This window comes from Cyprinus carpio, chromosome B3 (assembly GCF_018340385.1).
Source record: "Cyprinus carpio isolate SPL01 chromosome B3, ASM1834038v1, whole genome shotgun sequence".
NCBI classification, from domain to species: domain Eukaryota; kingdom Metazoa; phylum Chordata; class Actinopteri; order Cypriniformes; family Cyprinidae; genus Cyprinus; species Cyprinus carpio.
In genome coordinates, this window is record NC_056599.1 from 2,113,378 (window position 1) to 2,136,198 (window position 22,821).

At 42.3% G+C, this 22,821-nt stretch overlaps 2 protein-coding genes across 3 annotated transcripts; both read right to left on the reverse strand.

The window, feature by feature from the left end:
- On the reverse strand, window positions 1-5,777 carry LOC122136693 (mucin-2-like). Its single transcript, XM_042721113.1, has 3 exons — window positions 5,698-5,777; window positions 5,419-5,624; window positions 1-5,172 (listed from the first exon to the last, which is right to left on the reverse strand). Exons 1-3 carry the CDS (start codon window positions 5,775-5,777, stop codon window positions 1,118-1,120), a joined length of 4,341 nt encoding a protein of 1,446 aa, XP_042577047.1. The 3' UTR covers window positions 1-1,117.
- Window positions 5,778-10,452: 4,675 nt separating this feature from the next.
- On the reverse strand, window positions 10,453-22,364 carry LOC109052153 (salivary glue protein Sgs-3-like). 2 transcript variants are annotated; one of them, XM_019069628.2, is made up of 3 exons: window positions 22,060-22,364; window positions 10,909-11,581; window positions 10,453-10,653 (listed from the first exon to the last, which is right to left on the reverse strand). In XM_019069628.2, the coding sequence occupies exons 2-3, from the start codon at window positions 11,477-11,479 to the stop codon at window positions 10,556-10,558; spliced, it is 669 nt and encodes a 222-aa protein (XP_018925173.1). In that variant the 5' UTR covers window positions 11,480-11,581; window positions 22,060-22,364; the 3' UTR covers window positions 10,453-10,555. The 2 variants fall into 2 exon arrangements, with proteins under 2 accessions (XP_018925173.1, XP_018925168.1); XM_019069623.2 differs by having other exon boundaries at window positions 10,511-10,659; window positions 22,060-22,351.
- Window positions 22,365-22,821: the final 457 nt, after the last annotated feature.

Here is a 22,821-nt window from a genome sequence, read left to right on the forward strand (position 1 = left end):
GCCTTGCAATGATGTTTAATGGAATTTTGGGAAAAAAACCTTTTAGTTATTGTGAATCATTAATGTCCATGACTGGATTCATAGCAAGATTATAACAATTTCTTAAGTAGTTGCACATGCACTTCCAATTCTTGTAGAAATGTCCCGGTACTCACAGTAAACTGACCTGCGAGCATCATTTTAAGATTTACAAATGCAGGAAAACACTTCAATTTCCATAAACAGAAATAGTCTGTTCCGAAAAACAAATGTTTAACAACTGTAAATGAAAGAATTCATGTCAATCTGAGCCCAGTACTTTAAAACATTTAAGTTACGTGCCAATGAGAATCTATGTTATCCTTCACAAAAATGTGCAGCAGTAGCTCAAAACTAATAAAAGACAACCAAAAATGAAGCATGACCTGCCATCTAACACTCATTCACCTCCCTATGTCAAACACTGTGAGCGTGAAAAGCTTCTGAAGAATATCTAACCTGTATTTAATGCTAAAACAGTTAGTGCTGGAACACGTTTTAAAAGAGAAAGCTGAAATAAGTTTCAAAAGACAGTGAAGTTACTTTTACAGTGCAGGAAAACTGATGTGTGTACAAACATTAAGGTAAGACAGGGATCTTAACAAATAAAATAAAAACAAGAAGAAACAAAAAACAAAGTATAAAAAAATTGACATTTGATTGGTAAAAACAGTAGGATAAATACAAAGGTAGTTGGAGTCCACCAAGAGTGTTTATTATTATAATTTTTTTTTTTTTTTTTTTTTTTTTGCATTTTTGTCCTTTCATTAAAGAACATCAACTTAACTTAGTCTAACATTGCAGGGTCAGGGGTGCCATGAAACGCAGTGTTATTTAAAAAGTACATTCTAATAGAAAATGAGAATAGCTACTGTACATACAGAAGTTTAAGCCATACAATCATAACCATCACCGTGGTAATCGAAGAACAGAGAGCAGCTCAGGCAAAGCTATAATCCCTCACCTAATGGCTCCCCTTTTCTTTCCCCCTTCTATCACATATTTCTATTTATTTCAACCCCACATTTGGAAGGAATGAAGGAGACAGGGTAGGAGTGTGGGGTTTGGGGTGGACAAGGTGCATTCCAAAAGAGGGACTTTATACGTTACCTGCCAAAAAGTTATCAGTCTTATCACATATAGCAGAGTAGTACGGTGGCTGGCCATCAGAATCGTCCCCATGTTGGGGTGAGAGATGCATGGGGGACTCAGGATCCATTTCCTCAATAGCGCCTGGGTCTGTCTTACTGCACAGCATGTAGTGCTCGTCAAACCCAGCATCCCTCTCTGTGGGCTCGCTGATAGGCAGCAAATCCACTGGGCAGCCCAACAAGTCATCACTGTAGGCGGTAGCTGCTGGCAGGGTGAGCTCCTTGATGAAAGAGGGATCCTTGGCCTCTTCCGGAAGCTGCTCTTCATTTTCCAGGCTAAAGATGCCTGGACTCTTTCCACAGCTCTCAGCCATAGAGTGGGCATTGGAGATGGACGCAGAACAGTCAAAACCGTAGGAGGCCACAGAGTTGGCTGACTGAGGCGTACCACCATCTTCCTCTCCAGTACGTTCAGGAGCCTCCTCATCTTCTTCCAGGGCCGCGAGGTTGTGAGGATCTGTGGCGTTGTCATCAACCGCAACATCAGGATCATTGATTTGCATCTCACCCTCTGTATCACTGGCCTCATCACCAGAAGTTGATGGTGATGATGGTACAGAGGCTGGTGCTGTTGCGGCATCACCCAGTACTTCATCGGCCGGCAGTGTTTCTGCCTCTTCCTCCTCCCCATCACCTCGCTCAAGGTGAATACCTAGGTCCTGCTCTATGTCTGTTTGCATGGCAGGGACTGGCGTCTGCTGCTTGTCTGATCGGGATTCTACACCTGAGCTGCTATCATAATCTCGAAGCTCTTCAGGTGTGCTGGTCTCACTGCTGCTATGGGCAGCCAGGGCTGTTCCACTGAGAGTGCTGGACTGGGACATTCCAATGGCAGGAGGAGCCAAGATACCTGACTCCACTGGGACTGAGCTCCCAATCTCCTCTTGGAGGTCAGGCTGAGGTTCGGAGGCCTGAATCAGGGGTGGACTCATGTCCAGAAAACCCTCAGCTGGGGATCTGGGGGGTGTATCTGGTTCTGCTAAGAATGTGGTGGTTGTGTCTGGATCGGCTTGGATTTTGGTAAGTGTGTCTGGATCTTGAACTCTTGAAGCTGACAGGTTTGATTCAGACAGGATGGAAGAAGGCTGGGCCCAGGAATCAGAGAATGGATTGGAATTACTCCATGCTGTTGTCAAAGGCATAGTTGTTACTGGAGCAGTGTGACCCATGCTGTTAAGATCTAGATGACTCTCCTCTCTGTATTCATCGTCATCTTCATCTTCATCTTTGTTACCATAATTTCTGCTAACCTCAAGTGCACTCTCATCCATGCCCCTGTGGACCATCTCTACATCTTCATCTTCTTCCTCCATGTTTTTCTGTTGTTTTTGATGTTCATCATCATGCTCTAATGCTAGATCCATGTCTTCCTTCAGATGCTCTTCTTCTTCATCCTCTTCCTCATCTTCACTACCAAATGACTGGATTCCAGGAGGCCCTGTGAATGGCTGATCCCTGTCTGCCTCAGTCATGATAAAGTCAACTCTCTCTTTCGCACTGCAGCTGTCTTCAGCATTAAAAGGAGATGTCACTTCTGAGTCATGTTTATTACTGCTGTACATGTCATCTGATTGCATCATACCCCAATCAGAGCTGGCAAAATCTGCTACCCCCTTTTTAAGGTCAACTTCTTTCTCTGTTTGGGGAACTGATTCCTTTATTCCAATCTCTTTTACCTCATCCTCCTCCTCCTCCTCCTCTTCCTCTTCATCGTCTTCATTAATCTCTTCTTCAGCTTTCTCCACCGCTTCTTCTCGTTCTTGCAAGGGGGAGACAGGAGCTGCATTTTTGATGTGATCCCCACCAGTAGAGCCCATCAGATCAAAGTCTTTGATCACATTCTCAGCTGCAGAGGGCATCTGTATGTCATCCTGATCTTTTTCATCATCCTGCTCACTTTCTTCATCGTGCTGTCTTTCCTCATCCTGCTCCTCATTCTCTGTGGTCACAGAACTGGGGTACAGTGAAGAGCTCTGTGCCCATGGTTCAGCTGGACCCTGCAAGCCCAGGAAGGGAGCTGAGCTTGGGAGCTCGACTGGCATGGATAGTGGGCTGGTAGGAGAGGATGGTGGTGACAGTACTGTGGTCCCCAGGGGAGACACAGCAGGCATTGGCTCCTCCAGACTGACCGAGTCTACTTCAGCAACAAGCTGAGACATGGAACTGTCATCTTTATAAGTGTCCATCCTCTGGGGGACGTCCTGGGGATAGACAAGTTTCACCTCATCAGAAGTAGGAGAAATAACGGGTGTAACAGTGTCTTCAGGTTCCTCTTCAAAGGCTGGAGAAATGACTGGTGAAGCGTTTTCTACAGGTGCCTCATAAGAGGTAGGGGGAATGACAGATGCAGTTGTTTCTTTAGGTATTTCATCAGAGGCAGGAGAAATGACAGGTGAAATGGACTCTTCAGGTGCCTCGTAAGAGGTAGGGGGAATGACAGCTGTAGTTACATCTTCAGGTGTTTCTTCAAAAGCAGCAGAAATTATAGGTGAAACAGTTTCTCGTGCCTCATAAGTGGTAGGTGGAATGACAGATGTAGTTATGTCTTCAGGTGTTTCTTCACAAGGAATGACAGGTGAAATAGTTTCTTCTCGTGCCTCATAAGTGGTAGGTGGAATGACAGATGTAGTTACATCTTCAGGTGTTTCTTCACAAGGAATGACAGGTGAAACAGTTTCTTCTCGTGCCTCATAAGAGGTAGGAGGAATGACAGATGTAGTTACGTCTTCAGGTGTTTCTTCAGAAGGAATGACAGGTGAAACAGTTTCTTCTCGTGCCTCATAAGAGGTAGGAGGAATGACAGATGTAGTTACGTCTTCAGGTGTTACTTCAGAAGGAATGACAGGTGAAACAGTTTCTTCTCGTGCCTCATAAGAGGTAGGAGGAATGACAGATGTAGTTACGTCTTCAGGTGTTACTTCAGAAGGAATGACAGGTGAAACAGTTTCTTCTCGTGCCTCATAAGAGGTAGGAGGAATGACAGATGTAGTTACGTCTTCAGGTGTTACTTCAGAAGGAATGACAGGTGAAACAGTTTCTTCTCGTGCCTCATAAGAGGTAGGAGGAATGAGAGATGTAGTTACGTCCTCAGGTGTTTCTTCAGAAGGAATGACAGGTGGAACAGTTTCTTCTCTTGCCTCATAAGAGGTAGGAGGAATGACAGGTGTAGTTACTTCTTCAGATGTTTCTTCAGGAGAAATTACAGGTGAAACAGATTCCTCTTGTACCTTATCAGAGGTCGGGAGAATGACAGACATAGTTGTGTCTTCAGGTGTTTCTTCAGGTCTGAAAGGTGTAACAGAGTCTTCAGGTGTTTCCTCAACGACATGAGAAATGACAGGTGTAACTTTGTCTTCAGGTTCTTCAATAGTGATAGGAGCAGTGACATGTGTGGCCATTTCTTTAGAATCCTCTTTAAGGTCCTCAGAGGAAGCAGGAATTAGAGTTGTAAATGAGGCTTCTAATTTCACCTCAGAGGCAGCAGGATTGACCTGGGTAAACAAGTCCTCAGGTGCCTCTTCAGTGGGAGCAGGAACAAAAGCTGTAGCTGATTCTTCAGGTGCTGCCTCAGAGGTCACCACAGAAACAACAGCAGCAGCTGCAGTAGTGGCTGCAACCACAGCTGGTACCACATCCTTTTTCTCAGCCTCTGTGGCTGCTGCGTCTACAGGCTGGGAGGCTTTTGGGCCACCCTTCAATGGCATTGGAGTGCTACTGCCAACTGACTTCTTTGGGCTGCTTGTCTTAGTGCTGGGCTTGCTGCCTGTGGTCTTGGGGCTTGCGCTAACCTCCTTGGAAGGTGTTGCTTTGCTCTCCTTGGGTTTACTAGTCTTAACGTCTGCAACCTTGCTAGGGGTGGTGGGTTTTTTTGAGGCTGATTCTGCCTTGACAGTGGAGGCTGACTTAGGGGTGTCAGACTTGGTGGTCTTGGTTGGTGCTGGCCGGGTAAGTGGAGAAGAAGTGGGCTTCTTGGCCGCTGGAGTAGATGGCTGCTTACTGACATCTAATGAAAAGAGAACATATAATTTCAACTCAGTATCACAGCTTCAAATAGAAATGAATCGAAGCATTATTAAGCAACTGTAAATTGAATGTAAGTATTTTATGAAAATACAGCACTATGATGGAAGATTTAAATATTTACCATATGTAAAATATTAGTATTCTCATATTACAACACAATATTACTGTGACAATGGTTACAAGTGAACTATATGCATGAATTTATTGAATTCCATGAGGTGCCCACCTTTCTTGACAGGTGTTGTGGTCTTAGGAGTGGGTGTGCGGCCAGCAGAGGGCACTGTGGTTTTAGCAGGAGAAGGTTTAGCAGTAGTAGATGGTGTCTTGGGTGCAGCAGTAGTTGGCTTGGATGCGGCTGTCGATGTCTTGCTGGCAGTTGTCGGTGTCCCAAGCTTAGGGGCAGCAGGGGAAGAACGGGCAGCAGGAGCAGACCTACACATAGCAGATGTGACAAGAAATAAAGTAATCATTACAGAGGTGAGTCATTGGGGCATTTTAAGTCTGCCTGATCCTAGCTTGCACAACTCTGTGGTAGGAGACTTCTGTTGAGGTTTTAAGTCCAGCTAGGACAAGGACCTCCTGCATTCAAAAAGCAGAAGAATGCTGGAAGAAAATAACACACAGAAAGGTTCTGATATTAGTTAAAACTCCACTTCCAACATTTCAGTCACTGGTGATGAATCATATATCCCATTTAAAGCAGTGACTCATGAGTCAAAGTTTTGATTAGTCAGCACAGATGGCCTGAGGGACAGACAGGTAGCTCAAGAGCACAACATGGGGTTATGTTAATACTAGCAAAACATTCTTTTTAAGAAATCCTCTCCGCCTAGTTATCTACCCTTAATGCCTCTGTTCTATCCTGGGGTGCCTGACTCAGTGGTAATACATGTGATCTGCCCTGATGGGGTGTATTATCTATCTGTTCTGGTCTAGTATGAGCTTAGCTTAGCACACAGTAGTGACTCAGTACATGTTCAGGTCAAGTCTGAGTAAGCTAACCTAGATCCTGTGGGCCTGGCAGGAGCTTCTGATTTCCTCTGTCTACGCTCCACTGCATGTGTCTCTCCTGTTCTAAATAAAGAGCTGGAGAGCACGAGGCAGTGCGCGTATCAGTGCAGAAGACACAGTTAGCACTGTATAAATATTTCATTGTGTTGAGTAAAAATAACCATGCAAATCCCACTTGGGCAAATAGCATGGAACTTGCTAAAACATGCTTCATAAGTTCCACATTTTTTTTATTCTAGGCAATGTCCATGCAGGATGGGTGGGGATGAGATTCTACAAAACTGTGGTGTCCTACATATAGAGTATCAGGTGAGAGAGCAAGCAACCATGAGAGAGAGAGAGATAGAGAGATCCAGCAGTGAAGGTTCTGGAACAAAGAGGGCAAGTCTATAAACAGATAAACTATGTGTGTGTGTGTGTGTGTGTGTGTGTGTGTGTGTACATGTGTGTACGATTCACTGAAGAAGGATTGCTGCCGAAACGTCCGACTGTTGTTTGCTCTGTTGCAAAATGTAAATAAATCGAAAGTGATTAAGAAGATTAAGCGAGTGCGGATCCCTATGTGCAGATAGACATGTATGTGTGCGTGTGTATATATATATATATATATATATATATATATGCAAGAGAGAGAGCAAATGAGAGGTTCTATAAAAGTCTTCATCTTAATCTCAAACATAAAACCAATATGAATAATCTACAGTTACAGGATGACTCAGTATAGGAAGCAGGCACACAGAGATTAGCACAAGCATTGTTCTCCTGGAACACAAGAGACAGAGAGCGAGTTAAAGTGAGTTTGAGAGAGAAAGAGAAACAAAAACCTTTTTTAATGTTGGCATACAATGACCAGGTGCCATCAAGCTCCAAAAAGGGCACAATAAAGAAACAATATGACTTGTGCAGTATATTATTTGGGTCTTTTATGGTAAATTAATAGAACACTGGTGGTACATTATTGTCTTTGCTAAAATATAACAGCCTTTGTCAAATAACTTGTGCAGAATAAATAAAGTGATAAGGTCAAAGTATTAAGGTCAAAGTTAACTACTCCTTAAACAAATCATCAACAACAAGCCATTACATCGCAAGCCAAACATTTTTCTGTCAGATCTGTGCCAGGGTTGAGGGCAAATATAATGCACATTAAAACCCCAAAATGCACAGAAGTTTAAAAACAATCCAAGCAAATTTAGACATGTGCATTTGCTATAAGTGCTTCAGGCAAATGGCACGCCATTCAACCATTTTATAGATAGCTCTTTGATGTTTTGTGAGCAATGGAGTGGCCTGTGGCCCTGATTGGCTAATAAACACTGTTTAACTTGCCGCTACATTTGTGAGTGGCAAAACTTCCCCTGAAGCCACAGCAGCAATGAGAAAGACAACCTCCTCCTGAGCCAGACTGGCTGACGAGATTTTTATAAGGCACTCTGGCCTGAAGGGACTCTTTAACCTCAATAACGAGGTTCATGTCCCTTCAGGATGAATCCTAATGCATTGGTTTAGCTGTAATTCAGCAGCGTTTGGTGAAATAGCGTCTATCTGCTGACACTCACCTGTGTGTAAATTTGCTGTGTTAGCTTAATAAGGGCCAATAGCCATTCACCTGAACAAGATTTTGATTTAAGTACTTTACCCCATCAGCAAAAATCTAAAATTTTAATGTGTAGTGAATTTCTTGGCTTGCGGTGGCAAATCTGTGTCGAATCAAATATGCATGTTTTCAGCTGTTTACAACTCTTAACGAATTAAACGCATGCATGGATGCATGGACCTGCACCCTTTTTATACTGTGCCCTGTGGAAAAGATCAAAAATCATTAATACCTAGAGATGATTCCTATATTACAAACAAATTTAAATAGTGTCATCTTACTGGTGGTTCTGCTTTTGTGAAATAAAGTCATGGAATTACATGAACTAAACTGAATGATCACAGTACAGAGAAATGTTCATTTTCGGGAACTATATATTTTATATATAAGACTTTCAAAATCCAAGAAGATAAACTATTCTGAAAAAAATAAATAAATAGAAATCAGCAACAGGCCACAGTCAGAGTGGATAGTGGAGACAAATGAGCATGTCCAAAGTACAGCCATATCAAACTTGAGGAGCAGGACACTAGCAAACATGCACAGAATATAAAAATGCAGAAATCTGACAAGCGAAAACACGTGAAGCACTGCAGCAAAATCAGAGTCACTGATATATATATCACTGTTATAAACAATCAATCAAGTTGGCTGCTGGGAAACATGCTCCATTTAGAGATTAGATGCAGTGGCTGCAATAAAACATCTCTCTGGAGGACTGAACTCTACCATTACCGAATGAAGGAAAGAAAGCAGGACATTGAGATACAGAAAGCAATTCATTTATGTGAAATGACTCAGATGGTTTAGCGTTGGCTGCTGGGTGCGCCCTTTACCGACCAGCCCATAGTTCTATGACGTAATCATCAACAGGAAAAAGCTCAATCATTAAGGTTGCGCTAACAATTCAATCAATCAAAATGATTCAGATTTTTTGGCCAGTTCTGTCATGCTAGCACCCAACACAGGACTCACATCTTGCACTGCTTTTATACTTTTTGCAATTCCGTTTGGTGCTACAACATTTTTATTTAAAGCTTTGGGTTGCAAACATGCACCATTAATGCCAAAGGCATGTTTTATTTATTTAAAATCCAGCAGGTCCAGTAGATGCAGAATTCCCTGCAGTGCAATGTCTACTGCTGAAGGCAGGAGGCACACATGGTTGGATGCATATATGCACATTACAAAAAACACTCTTCACACGCACACAAATGTGAAGAAAAAAATGTGCCGCACCCAAACCTGAGTCATATATTACTGGACAGTGAAGCAAATGTTAAATGAATACATTTATATTAATATTAAGATGCTGCTCAACTGTGCAAATTTTGACTGGAGTAGCATTAAATATTTGTCAGATCGAAGATGCCTACTGGGTCAAAATAACAATAAACATAAACTCCTGCAACAATTGGATGACAAGCAGCCTTTTTGCTGCTGTTTAGTGTTTGAGCTTTAAATCATAATGAGGCAGAAACAGAAAACAAAGGCTCAGGGTGGATTCCCCAGATTATCTTTTCTAAACCCAGTGCTTGAATATACTGCAGTGCTAATAGTTTCAAATGTGTTTATTTTTCAAGCAGTGTGTGACATCGTCTGTGTGCAGGACAGCAGCTTTCCTGCTCTAAACACCATTAATCATGAAATAAACTTCCTGTTCAGCTGTATGAGGTGGGAGGAGAGATGCTTCATGTCATGGCAGACCTCTGTTTGGGCTTTTCTAATATGGACTAAATAACAACATGAATCCTATTCTTTTTCTCTTTTCTTGGTCTGTTTGTCTTTAGTTGTCTTTTCCAGGTTATTCTTGAAGTCTTTTTATTGTTACTAAGCAGCATTTAATTACAGAGCTTAATTAAGGACCTAAAACTCTGACAGAAAGAACTCTGACAGACCAACTTTTGTCCATTTTGGAAGAAACATGCTGCATTTTTAAAAGAAGCTCAAGTAAAAAAAAAAAAGTAATAAATGTCTGTCAAAATCTAAAGAGATCAGCAAAAATATATGGTTGTGGGACCAAATATCACATTAAAAATGTTCACAAACTCATACAAACATTTCTCCCCCACTTTCACATAACGTCATAAGTCTGAGCTCATTTACAGGCCTCAGGATGTCCCTCATCGCCTCTATAAACAAGTAACAAAAAACTTCACTGTTCATGGTTGACTGCAGACATCTCAAATCGGCTCCTGTGAGCTCTATGTTGTGATTCCCAGCATGACTCATATTGTCTCCCTGCACGATAACCATCCTAACATCTATCTGCATCTGTCCTGGATATCCAGAAATCTGCATTATATCAGCATGTTGCCGTGTGAAAATACTGCAGGGGCTGTTGAGACTGTTGGTCCTTTTTGGACTTTCTAAACTCTTTTACACTGGGGAGAGTCCAAACTGTTTTCTGATAGGAGATAATCTTAAGCTCACTCCCACTGGGAAGAGAGTCCCCCCCCCCCCGCCCCCTTTTTTATTTTCGTAATAAGGAACTTTAGGACTGTGCCAGTTCATTTCCCAGCAAATGAAACTCTTTCCCTTTCAGACTTAGAATTGATGCCTAATGCTTTAAGTATTTAGTAAATGAGGAATAGTGATTGTCTCCGAGAGATGTGGACTGCAGCGTGAGGGTGCATTAGCAATGCCTGAAGAACAATGGAAAAGAATGAGCTACTGAAATGGCCCACATTGCTATATCTAACTACCATACCCAGTCTGGGAGCTCAGTTTTTGACATTCCCAAACAATGAGGTGTTTACCTGGTTGTCTTGGCGACAGGTGGTTTATCAGGTTTGGGAGAGCCAGTGGTGCTGGTCTTAGTGGTGGATGCAGTGGCGGGTCTTGGAGCTGGAGCTGGAGCTGTAGTGAAGGATGGTGTGAAGAGTGTTTGAGAGCATTAAAACAAGAAGACAAATACAGACAGTTAATTTGAAATTTTGATAATATGCTACGTCAGGGGAGTTGGAGTTGCAGACCCCTGTCCTACATTGAACTAATGCTGTAATGCAGTGGTTCCCAACCACTCTTCTGAAGAAATGGAAAATGTGCAGTGTTGGGGGTGGGAACCACTGCTGTAATTAACAAGCTCAGATGATGCTTTTGACTTACCTGTAGTTTTTGGTTTAGACTTCAGACCATTGGCTGGTGCAGCGGAGGCTTTCTTGATGGGCTGTGTGGCCCCTGTTGTTTTCACGCCATTGGCTGGAGCACTGGCAGGTCTCGCCATCCCCACCGGCTTTTTCTCAGCCACCTTGGTTGGGGTCTTGGTTGTGGGTGCAGAAGTAGAGCTAACTGTTTTTTTAGTGGCAGCAGTGGTTGAGGTTTTCTTCTCCGGGGCTGCTGTGGTGGTCTTTTTTGTGACGCCATTAGCTTGTGACTTCTGTGCCCCGTTTGTCAGGCGGCTTTGGCCAGTGGTGGGACGGGAGCTGGTTGTAGATGCCTTAGTTCCAGCGGTGGTTGTCTTTGCTTTGGCAGGAGCCTTCGTCTTAGCTTTGGGATCCACAAGCTTGTCCTTTCCGGTCTTGTTGGTTGCCTCTGTTTGCTGCGGTTCACCTTCTGTTTGCGTTGCAGGCAAAGCCTGGTCCTGGGCTTCGCCCACTGGCACCACCTCGACCGCAGGACCTGCGTTTAATGCTTCCATTGGCTCTATTGCTGCCGTGTCAACACCATCCGGTTTCATCTTGTCCTAGTCCTGGAGGTCCGTCGCAGCAGAAGAGGAATCAGGAACCCAGGACTCAGTCCACTAGTTGGAGTCTACAGCTATCAGACGGTTATGGCTGACCTGAAAACAAGAGCAACAAGAGTTGTAGTCTAATCCGGGACCTCAGACAATAAAGAAAAAACAAGTCTGAACAAGAGAGAAGTCTGTACCCCCCTCTCACTGGCAGACAGACCTAAGAGAACAATCAGATAAAGATTCAGGTCTTAGGGAAACTGACTAAAAAAGACATTAGGAATGAAGTAAAGAGCGGGCTGTGCTGAGGAAAAAACAACAGCTGATTCAGAGCTCAGAGCTTGTGGATTTGTTTAAACTGTAACCAAACTGAATTAAAACCAACCAATTACAAGAAGTAGTTGCCAGCTATTAGGAGTGATGGTTGGTGAAAGATTACAGTTGTCATTAATACAGTTTTACAGATTAAAATACAGTTTTTCACTTGGTAAGACATCTATCAAAATATTATTTGGGTGCTATTTCTTGTGTAAAAAATCTCTCGGTTTTCAAAACTATTTGGGGGGATTTCTAATTGCTAACTACTAGGAAAGCAGCAATGCCAGATGTATTACCCACAATGCCTTACTGAAGCAGATGTTGTTTGCATGATTTAAAAGTTCATACAGTGGAAGAGGCCAACGAGAGGAAGTGGCTTGGCTCAAGGGAGCATGGGAAAAAAATAATAGAGTCAGTCAACAAACATTGAGAACGCACACTCATAAAGCGGATGTCAGTGTCACTGGACAACTCATCCACATTATATTCCAGAGCTGCTAAATCTCCCTGATTCTTTCTGAGGTCGACATTCATTCTTCCACCCCTCAGACTCATTCTGCCCATTATAAAATATCCTCAGTTAGTCCTCACACAGATGGTCCAGGCAGCTGAGCATCCCTAATTAGAAAAACTGGGGGGAGGGGGACAGAGAGAGTGATGGAAAAAAGAGAGAAAGCCCGGGAGAAAAGAACCCATTCCATATATGCTGCCAGATATGAACAAAAAAGATATGAGAAGATATATTGTCTTGGATAGAGACCTAGCCATCTATGGCCATCGGTTACTGATAGGAATTCTGCACTTGAGAACATTAACAATGACCACATTGACTTGCAAACAACTGTTCCCATGGCAAAAAAAAAAAAAAAAAAACTAAACAAAACAATAGTATTTGTGGAAGAAAAAAAATGGGGGAACTCTGGGCACTTAGGGTGTTTTCAGACTTGCAGAACATTTGCTTCATGTGTGCCAATATCTGAAATGGAAAAGTCAGATGTGAAAAGGTATGGTGCACAATACCTGCTTAGTTTTAAATTATTTAGTCACAAAAATGAACTATACGTTCAGATTAAATAACGCACTAGTTAGCAATGAAGAATATCAAAGATTTTAGTCTTTTAGACAAACACAACCACATGCAACATCACTTCCACTTCAAAGACCTCAAGGGCTGTTTTCTCTTCTGAAGAACAACAACAAGATCACATCTCTCTATTTTAATATTGGTTGTAAATACAGGCTTTGTTGCATCTGCTCTACCCCTCCTGGCTTTTTTCTCTTGCTGTTGATCCTGTTTAGAATGATAGATGAGAATCGGCCTGTGAGAATGTCAGGTGGTGGAGAGCTGAGGAGATTAGAGGGGTAAAACAGCCTTGTTCTGGGAGGAAAACACACACCATCACACGGCCTTATGACCTTAATGATCCTGCTGAGGGATATAGACTGTTTCCTCTGCATGTAAACAACAGTGACCCTGGGGGAGAGGATCTGACCTCTGTGGGGAGGATCTGACCTCTGTTGTTTTGTGGTGAGGTCTATTTTATGGATTGTGTTGTGCTGTGTTGTATATATTGGGTGAGGAAGAATGTGATATTTGGATAATAGCATATTGAGGGAAGTGGACAGCGGGAAATGCATTTACATGAATCTGAAGATATTTGAACTAGAGATATTTCTAGAGCCCTAGCTTTAATTTTTATTTGATATATTAACTTAAATCACATTTCTTTTTATTATCCCTCATTAAATCTTGTTTTTATTGAAAAACACACAGTTCCTGTAACCTCACAAAATGAACCGTGGCTAATTGCGATAATTTAACATAACATGTCAGTATTCCCAGCTTGTGTTTGAAAACCACCAGTTTTGTCATAATTATAGCAGAATTACTAAAAATGTCTCTTTTTTTTGTCTTTGAATTTAGTGTTTGACAACAGTGAGCCCTTGAGTCTTGATTTGAGAGCTACTGCTTTAGGAAACCTAATAGCCAAATCAAAAGTGCAGCAAAATCATTGTTGATATTCAGAATGTCACCTAATATTTAACACGTACAAATACATATGTATACTTAGAGAGCACAAGATGGAGAAATGGTAGGTATAGAGGCTTTGTGACCTTACAAACATAAGACCCATCGTACTTACAAACCTTCTTACCCACAAACCCTCTTACTGGCACTCCGTCACTCTCAGGGACGAATCTGCACATGCCTAATGCTTAATGCCTCATCCAATTATTGTAACCAATCCTGGTGCAGGAGCCTAATGTTCCTGAAGGGATGACTCTGCGAAGCGCTCATCCTCCAAAGACCCACATATGATGTAAACAAACATTGTAGACGCATTGCATACCTTCTAGAAGCAGTATTTTTGGCAGGTCTCCAGCAACGTTGCATCAGAGTCTTTAAATTGTCCCGACGCAAAACCGCTGATCACACCCATACTAATGGGGTCACTGTAGCGGCAAAATGCACTTTGGCCTCTTTCTCAGAGGAGCAAGCACAACGCAGCCTTGTGCATGCATGCATACATAAATGCATATCTAAGTGCTACATTGTGCTTTAAAAAAGTCCCCTGTGTGCAAAGCTTGGTTCTCACAATCAGCTAACCACTGCGGCACAGCAGGTGCTAACAGGCTAATGCCATCTTAGCTTTAGCCAGTCAGGGCCAAACCGACATGTCTAATAACTGGAGAACAAGAAAACAAACAAACCAGCAAACTGCACAATCTCAATGGCTCACTATAGGAAATCGTTTTTTTCCTCTAAATTGCAATCAATGGAGATATTGTGCTGGGAGGAAGCGCAATTTTGCACACCACAGAGATGCTGCATAAATCGCATGGCTTCTCCCGTGCCGTTTACATGCACTGCGGATGCTGTTGTTGGCCTCTGATTTGGCATTTGGTCAGAGGACTGACTAATTAGTGGTAATTTGTCACAGTTTAAGATTTCACATATTAAGTCTGTCTGGCCAATAATCCATTGTGCCTCAGCAGAGATGATGCACACTCAAAAATATTTATTAAATATTTTTATTTATGCATGTCTGATATGCATCACATTAATCTTGGATTACACATTAATCTGTAATCTTAATGAAATTTCATATGCAATTCAAAAGCTTAAATTTTTAACTCAGGCCTAAATACATTGAGCACACAAAAGCCTTAGGCGCATTGCAATGAAACATCTTTATGCACCCTTCCACACCCCCCTTTTGCTTGTACCCTCCGGAGGCTGCAGAAGTTTCCCTCCACCCCCGTCTCTCACTCTAAAACAAGTGAACACTGGATCTATTCAGCGACGACCACCGCCAGAAAGAGAGGGCCACCAGGACTCACAGTTTGCTGGTTGAGGAAGAAACACACTGCTGTGCTGCTCTGCAGGGGAAAGGTCAACAAGTTTGAGGCACCTGATTCTCAACCCTCAGAATAAAACAAGAATAAACCACACGTCAGGTCCATGAAATAATAAAATCCATTATAAACCACATCAGTGAGGAAGCGAATATAACTAAATTGATTTGCAGGGCACATTAGTGGTAAATATCAAATGTATTTCGATGATTAATGCTATTTAATTTGATAGCTTTGCTCCCTGTCAGTTACTTAAGCGCATAGACTGTATAAAAACATGGACATAGTGTCCGTGAAGTCTCCAGTAGTTTTCTGAAGAGCGTTTTTGAAGCTCAAAGTGGGCTGAGCGGGCCATCACCATCTTAGCAGAGCATCACTCCCGGACCATTGAAAATGGGCAAAAAGGCGGGAGCTGATTGCTGAAGCCACACCCACCTAGTGCGACGGCAGTGTCAGCAGTGACAATACACCGGTCACTCAAGTGGCCATTCCCTTAATTATGCAGACCTTTAAGGCTTAATATAATTCATACAGATGAGTTATAAAAAAAAATCACCCACCTCACAGTTGTCATGAAGAGCAAAAATAGCTATATAGACCAAAATAATTTTTTGTACCAGGCTGTAAACATGTTTTTTTCTGCTGTAAAGTTGGGCATTTTAACATGGGGAGTCTATGGGATTGACTCCCTTTTGGAGCCAACCTCTAGCGGCCAGTCCATGAATTGCATGTTTTAGTCACTTCCTTGTTGGCTACATGGGAGAGAGCGGGAGGTTGCCGCTTGTTTAAGAGTCATTCATTTCCTTCTTCAAATGCTAGCAAGTCTTTTTATAGAAAGGCTCATTTAAATCTTTACTAACATTCTTTTTTCCATTAAAAAATAAAGTATTATTTTATGTAGCCTAGGCTAAATTTAAGAACTATTAAATGCTTTTGCCTGTAGTGTCTTGCCTTAAAAACTGTACCAAGTTGTATTTGTAGCTATATCAGTATCAGTAACAATGTCTACAGTACTAAAATGAATCACAAAAATGTACTTCAAATCCTCTATTCATCATATAATGCTAGCCTTCTCAACAGCAGCGCAAGCAAAAGACTGACTGGAGGTGTGACTGGGGCCTGCGTCACAGAACTGCTTTCATGAGTCCATGAATAGCCCATTGGCCCCTGGTGTCCATAACAAAAACAAAATTACATAATAGCACTCAAGAGTGGATGGCGTCTTAGACGCATCTTTGTGGAGATACTGGTCCCCTCTCTATCTGCTGATCACATGACTCTCTGAACGGCCCTTTATGCACACACGGCGAGATGAAGTCGACCGGCCCGAGGCACATTGCAATGAAACAAGTCACCAAAGAAGGGATTGTTGGGGTGGCGGCCCTCGCAGAGGAGTGAAAAAAGGATAGACACACATGGAGGCACATGACAGGACCGCTGCTGTCCAAGCTGACAAAAGCCAATTTAGTGCCCCCACTGTCGAGATTGCGATCGTGGCCAGCGCATTCCCAAAACACCCTTGGCCAAAGGTCGGGAAGCCACTCTGTCCAACTCACAAAAACAAACAGATCGGCCCATTCTACAGAACAATCCATAGAGGACACATGCGAGGAAAGGAAGGTAGTGACGTCAGACTGTAAGAAACCGCTCTGAGACCATTACCCTCAGGTCAATGTTGGAAACAAATCCAGTGGTAAACTGAGACTAAACTAGCTGGGATTGAAGAAGTTTTTTTTTTGCCCGAGGCTCCAACAGCTTGTGTGGCAGATACCTGGACAGAATCCAGGTGATGAGGAGGTAATCCTTGTACTGTAAGGAAGATTTACATAATTTTTCTAGAACATATGCTACTCCAGGGCAAGAGACACTCGACAACTGTCTGGGATGCAACAGATTAGTGACCTACACAGGAATACTTAGGGGCAATTTGCACTGGATACATACTTGTGTTCTGTTTTATGGTGACGGAAAAATATATTGAGCTTTCATGCAAAACGTTTGCCTTCCCCCAAGAAAATTTGCATTCACTCACAAAAAATTTTGTCAATGTGATAAAGAAGCATGCATGAATGACCAAATAAAGTTTAAGCAAATTTGCAAACAAATTAACAATCTTTATGCAGTTTTTTGTCTGTAATGTTTAACTATTGATAGTATGGCAAATGTGCTTTGTTTTAAAAATGCTAATTTTCCACAAAATTCTGGAAAATACCAGCACAAAATCTGAATTAATGTCACACATTCTGTTTCATCTTGCTGCAGTTCATCTAGTGCAGGGGTGCCCAATCCTGTTCCTGGAGATTTATTTGCAGAGTTCAGTTCCAGCCCTACTTCAGCACAACAGTCTCTAATGATCAAGTTCTTCTGAAGATCTTAATGAGCTGGTTCAGGTCTGAACTGCAGGAAGGTAGTTCTCCAGGAACAGGATCAGGCAATGCTGGTCTAGTGGTTTGTGAACACAAGAGCACATCTGGTGTTAACGGCCCCCGAAAACAACACCATAATTTGCTTAAATGTAATAAAGCAGTGTCAGAGCAGGGTTGCACAACTAAAGTGACTGGTACCAGCACCTCTGTTCACTCAGTGAACAGCAGCAGGACACATCACAACCAGCGGCAGACCAACACGGTCCTCTGGGGACAGGGAGATTAACACATGACAGAGCTTGTTAACTCTGGACAAAGCATGATGCTAATCCTGTGCGATCCTCCGATGGACATCCGTAGAATGGGATGCACACAGGACACGGGCCAGATACAGTAGCCAGTCAGCATGCCATGCCACCTGGCCAAGAAAGTAAGTGGAGAAATGGTGAGACGAGATGAGATAAGACGGATATTGATCATCAAGAGAAAGTGCAGGGGTCACAGCACAGATGGGAGAGTAGAGCAGTGCATTAGCAGAACATGTGGGCACACTGAAATTGGGAGGTTTTGGGCGTAAAGGGGCCTTTTAACTAATTTGTAATTCGAGTTGCTGCTTGATTCTGTTATCTACTGGGAGCACAAAAAAGCTAAAGAGCCAAATTACATAACCACTGATAAAAACCAGATGGTGGGGTTTGATCAATGACATCTGATAGTGTGTGTTTGTTTGTGACAGCATGGCCACAAACATCATCTGCAGCAGACAATAAACATGCCCTTCAGGGAACAGAAGGAAGTGACACACTCCAAAGGAAATGACTTTACCTATAAGAGGATTATCCTTCTGCTCACAGCTGACCAGCACCTTCCAGATGGACTCTGAGCCTCTGTTCTGACTCAACAGAAAACTTCATAATGTGCCCATTGGCAAAGAGCGAATCTACATGAAGCCATTGAACTTATAGGCCTACACAACCAAATATTGGTATTAGATGGTTATGTTTGGGGATCTAGACTGGCAATCCAAAGGTTGTAGGTTCAGACTCCTGCAGAAGTGATTGTCCTTCCACTACTGTGACTCTGAGCAAAAGTATTCAACCCCTGGTTGCATAAAATAGTGTTTCTGTGCTGCTTTTCAGCTGCTTTAGATGAAGAATCTACTAAATAATATTGTCCCAGAGTAAATTTATATTACTCAGAGGTTGTTCTTTCAAAGTGTTTAATGTCTCAAATTTCTCTCATACAAATTTTCTAGAGAAATTATTAAGGCTTTCTGGAGTACAGTAAGAATTCTAGAGGCAAAAACATCCACCAGTTTTGATCAACTGATCTTGAAATATGAGAATTCTTGGCAAATTAATGAATGAATGAGAAAATCTGAGCAAAGTTTGAGACACTGAGATCCTTGTGAAATGAGTGACAAGTGAGATTACTTATTTTCCTTTAAAATCTGTGATTTTATTTTTTTAAAGTCCCATTGACTTACTTTGAAGGCAGAATCTAGGCCAAGTCCAAAATGACCAACATTATACAGAGACTTTGGACGGATAGTAAGGAACCATTGAAAATCACTCAGAACACTTCAGCATCTGCATAGCAACACAAAAGTTTTTCTTCAGGAAATGTTCTTCAGAATCTAGTTTACTTTTACTTCCTTTGGGAGTTTGGATGCATCTTAAGCTGCTGACAAACTGCAGATTTTATTAACACCTTGAGGTTGATGCTGAGGGAAAATTTGTCTCATGCCTTTGTAAAGTAGGTTGCCATTTTTCACTGCATGGAGGCCTGCGGCAGTAAGACACCTAGTTTTCAGGACAGATTATTTTAATATGGCATTCAGACACTGAAGGGATTCTTACAGCATGTGAACTTTAACCTTTTTAAAAACAGCAGGTTAATACATCCATCAGTAAACTGCAGTACCCAATGCAATCTCAAAGACACTATTCACAGTGACATCTGCCAAGACTGGAACAAAGGATACTGAACCAAAATGCACCAAGACGGGACTGCACGTCTGCTCTGATATAATGTTGCTCCAGACGGTGATTAACACAGCAAGAGTGCTACAACTGCACAGCAGACGTGTTTACAGAAAGCTGAAGCTGAAAACACTCCCCAAAAAAAGAACTCCGAATGCAACAAACCCTTCAAATTACCACAGCTGCAACACAATATCCCATCCTAACAGAGCCAACTGTCCACTGCAACAACTGCTCAGCCCCCAGGGTGCTATCTTTACCGGAGGAGTGAGTGCTTCAATGTGAGAGAATTATCAGAAAAGGCCAGATGACAGGAAAACCACTGCAGCTGCATCTTAGGACAACAACGTTGACTGCACTTTTAAAAATGAAGGTTCCAAATTAGGGCTTTTATAGCGATGTAACAGTTGAACCATTTTGGCTCCTCAAAGAAACTTTCAGTGAAAAGTTCTTAAAGAACCATTTTTTTTTCTTAGTGTCAAGAACATTTTAAAAAATCCAAAGAACCTTTTTTCACTATACAGAATTTTTGTCCAACGAAAAGGCTCCATGGATTATAAAAGTTCTTCATTGAACCCACAATGCCAATGAAAAAAAAGTGTTACATTCAAGATCGTACAGTGAGCAAGCTAATGTTGGTGGGCCAAATAATGCATAGTCACATTCTCTTATGTCTCTTCAGATAATCATAAACAAGAATTTGACCTTTCTGATGTCATCTGCTGTAATTTCTTCTCTAGCGAGTCCCACCCCCATTCCTCATACAGTCACTACCCATCATGCCATGACACATTTGTAATTGCTGGCAATGCCTCCCTCCAAGAGCCTAATCCCTGTAGGCTGGAGTTAGACAGCTACAGCATTGTATCGGGATCGTAATATGACAGAACAATGCCAGTCAAATAAAAATGGATCTGAGATAATTAGAGAGAACTGTTCACTGTGACCTTTGCAGTGAGTCAGTTTTACAACAGCTTAAAATAGTCTGTAGTACTAAAATGATCTGTCATTTAGACAGATATATATATATATATATAATTTGTTCCACAATTGTACAAAATATACCAGACAAAAGCAGACGAAACAGATCTGATGAAGCCTCACTGGAGCGGTGAGATGCTGGCCGCAGGGGGTTGAGGCATCCGTCTTAAACCTTTTGTTTGCCGAGAAGAGAGAAGGGAACTATTAAGCAAGACAATAGGATGAACTGACTTACAAAGCCAAGATTTACCAGCAGGAGAAGCCAAACCAAGCCGCACCTGCTGCGAAACGTATCATTTTGACTCCAGTTGCGCAGGGAGCAAAGCCAAGAAACCACCCTGTTGATTTTCATTGTCCCTAAACCACGAGAAGATGAAAATACCAACATAAAACTAATCAGAAATGACCCCACAGGCCCTTTGAATAGAGTTCACCCCGGATGCTCTCTAAACTCAAAGTACATTACTAAAAATCCAGTCCGATTAATCACCCTTGTCGCTTTTTATATGGAGAAACATCAATACTTCACAGCAGACCGCTGAATGATATCGAGCTGCTGGTTGTTAGCTGGTCTCTATCTGTTAGAAATGGACAGGGTTTGGACAGATGAACTGCGCCGACGGGCGTGTATTTTGGTAGGCTGGGTCGTTTAATTAATTCCTGCGGTATCCTTATGAGGTCTCATACACCGACACGTCAGCATCAGCCTTAATAACGCTTCTAATGCGGTCAGAAAAACAGATAGCTAAAATAGTTTTTTTTTTTTTTTTAAATATATACTTGAGTAAGGGACTACATTTTTTTATATTTGATGTATGTCCAACAGTCCAGTATATACCGGCAAATTCAGTCACTGTAATACATTGTGTAAGGACCACGGCGGGTTTTATATATTATAGACCGAACAATGGACCGGGTCGATACTGAATGGACCGGGCGGGTGAATATATTGAATGTGGAGCGGGCGGGTGGAGGAGGCGCAGAACAAAAGACTCGAGCCCACAGACGAGCGGAAAGTTTCACTGCTGCGAAACACACAAAACACACCGCCACATGCAGAAAAACTGCATTATATTTTCTCCTCCTTCATCTGTCAGCGCAATATGTGTTTTCTGAACTGTTCGTGGTTTTGTATCGCTCACAGTTACGAGCGGGTTTGCCGTCACCGCCCAGACATCCACCATTGAAACGGACTCAAGGGATGAGCAAGGCAACACGGAATAAAAGGAGACAATCCGTGCCGGTTAACAAGCAGTAAAAGCGCTAAAATAACTAAACCGGCGTGGAGGATTAAAGCCTGTGAATCAAACCGGTGTGAAACCTGATCGCTTCAGAGGCGTTTTCATCTGATGATCTCATTTATTCCGCCGGTACTTCTATTATAATGACCGATGTGAACAAGAACTCATAAATATTCATTTACATATCAATGCATGCAAGTCGTAAATCATGCTGTTGAGTGAAAAGCATTTCATAAACTGACACTGACATTAAATCTTTATTTTAATTAGGTGTGACCCGGTGAAAAACGCTTTTAATGAATCGCCGGTTGTCTCTAGGATCGGCACATAGCGATTCTTACCGAGTCTAGCGCTTTTTCTCCAGCAACGCCCAGTCGGTACTCGTGTCTACATAGCGATTCTTACCTTTTTTTTCGATTTGGAACCCGGTGGGCAGCACTGCGAGTCGAGAAACCCGGCAAAAAATGCTGAGATAAAAACCAGTAGCTCTGACGAAGGCAGTTTGGAGCTGACTGACTGTCTACCGGCGATAAAAGAGATGCGCGTCTCCTGGCAGCAGAGAATGAAACGGCGCTCGGCGATCCGCGCACGCACGCACGCGCACACTATGCGGTCGCGAGAAGGAGCACTGAAAAGGATGAAAAGCGCGAGCGGCTTCGGTCTCTCCTGCCTGTGACCAATGAGCGTTCAGACTGAGATTTATGCAAATTAGGGATGATGTCATCGCACAGGCCACCTCGCGTCCTTTCTTTACGAGCTGTCCCTCTTCTTTTCTGTGGCCTCGGACCCCAGTGCAGCCCCTGCCCCCATGAGCCCACCCCCCACGCCCGCGTTCCCGCCGTTTCTTTTCACTTTCACTCTTCACTTTTACTAATGCACACAAGAGAGCAAGAGAAACAGGGGGAGGAGGCCTGACTAAAACTTAAACATTTTGACATAAAATAAACGTTAATGGACACGATTAAAATATTATAAAAAGGGGATTTCATTTAGTTGCAACATTTTTAATTTTCATTTAGTTTAAGTATTAAAATAATTACAATCAAAAAAAAAATAAAAAAATCAATAAAACCTATCATTACATAATTAAAAAATAAAAATGA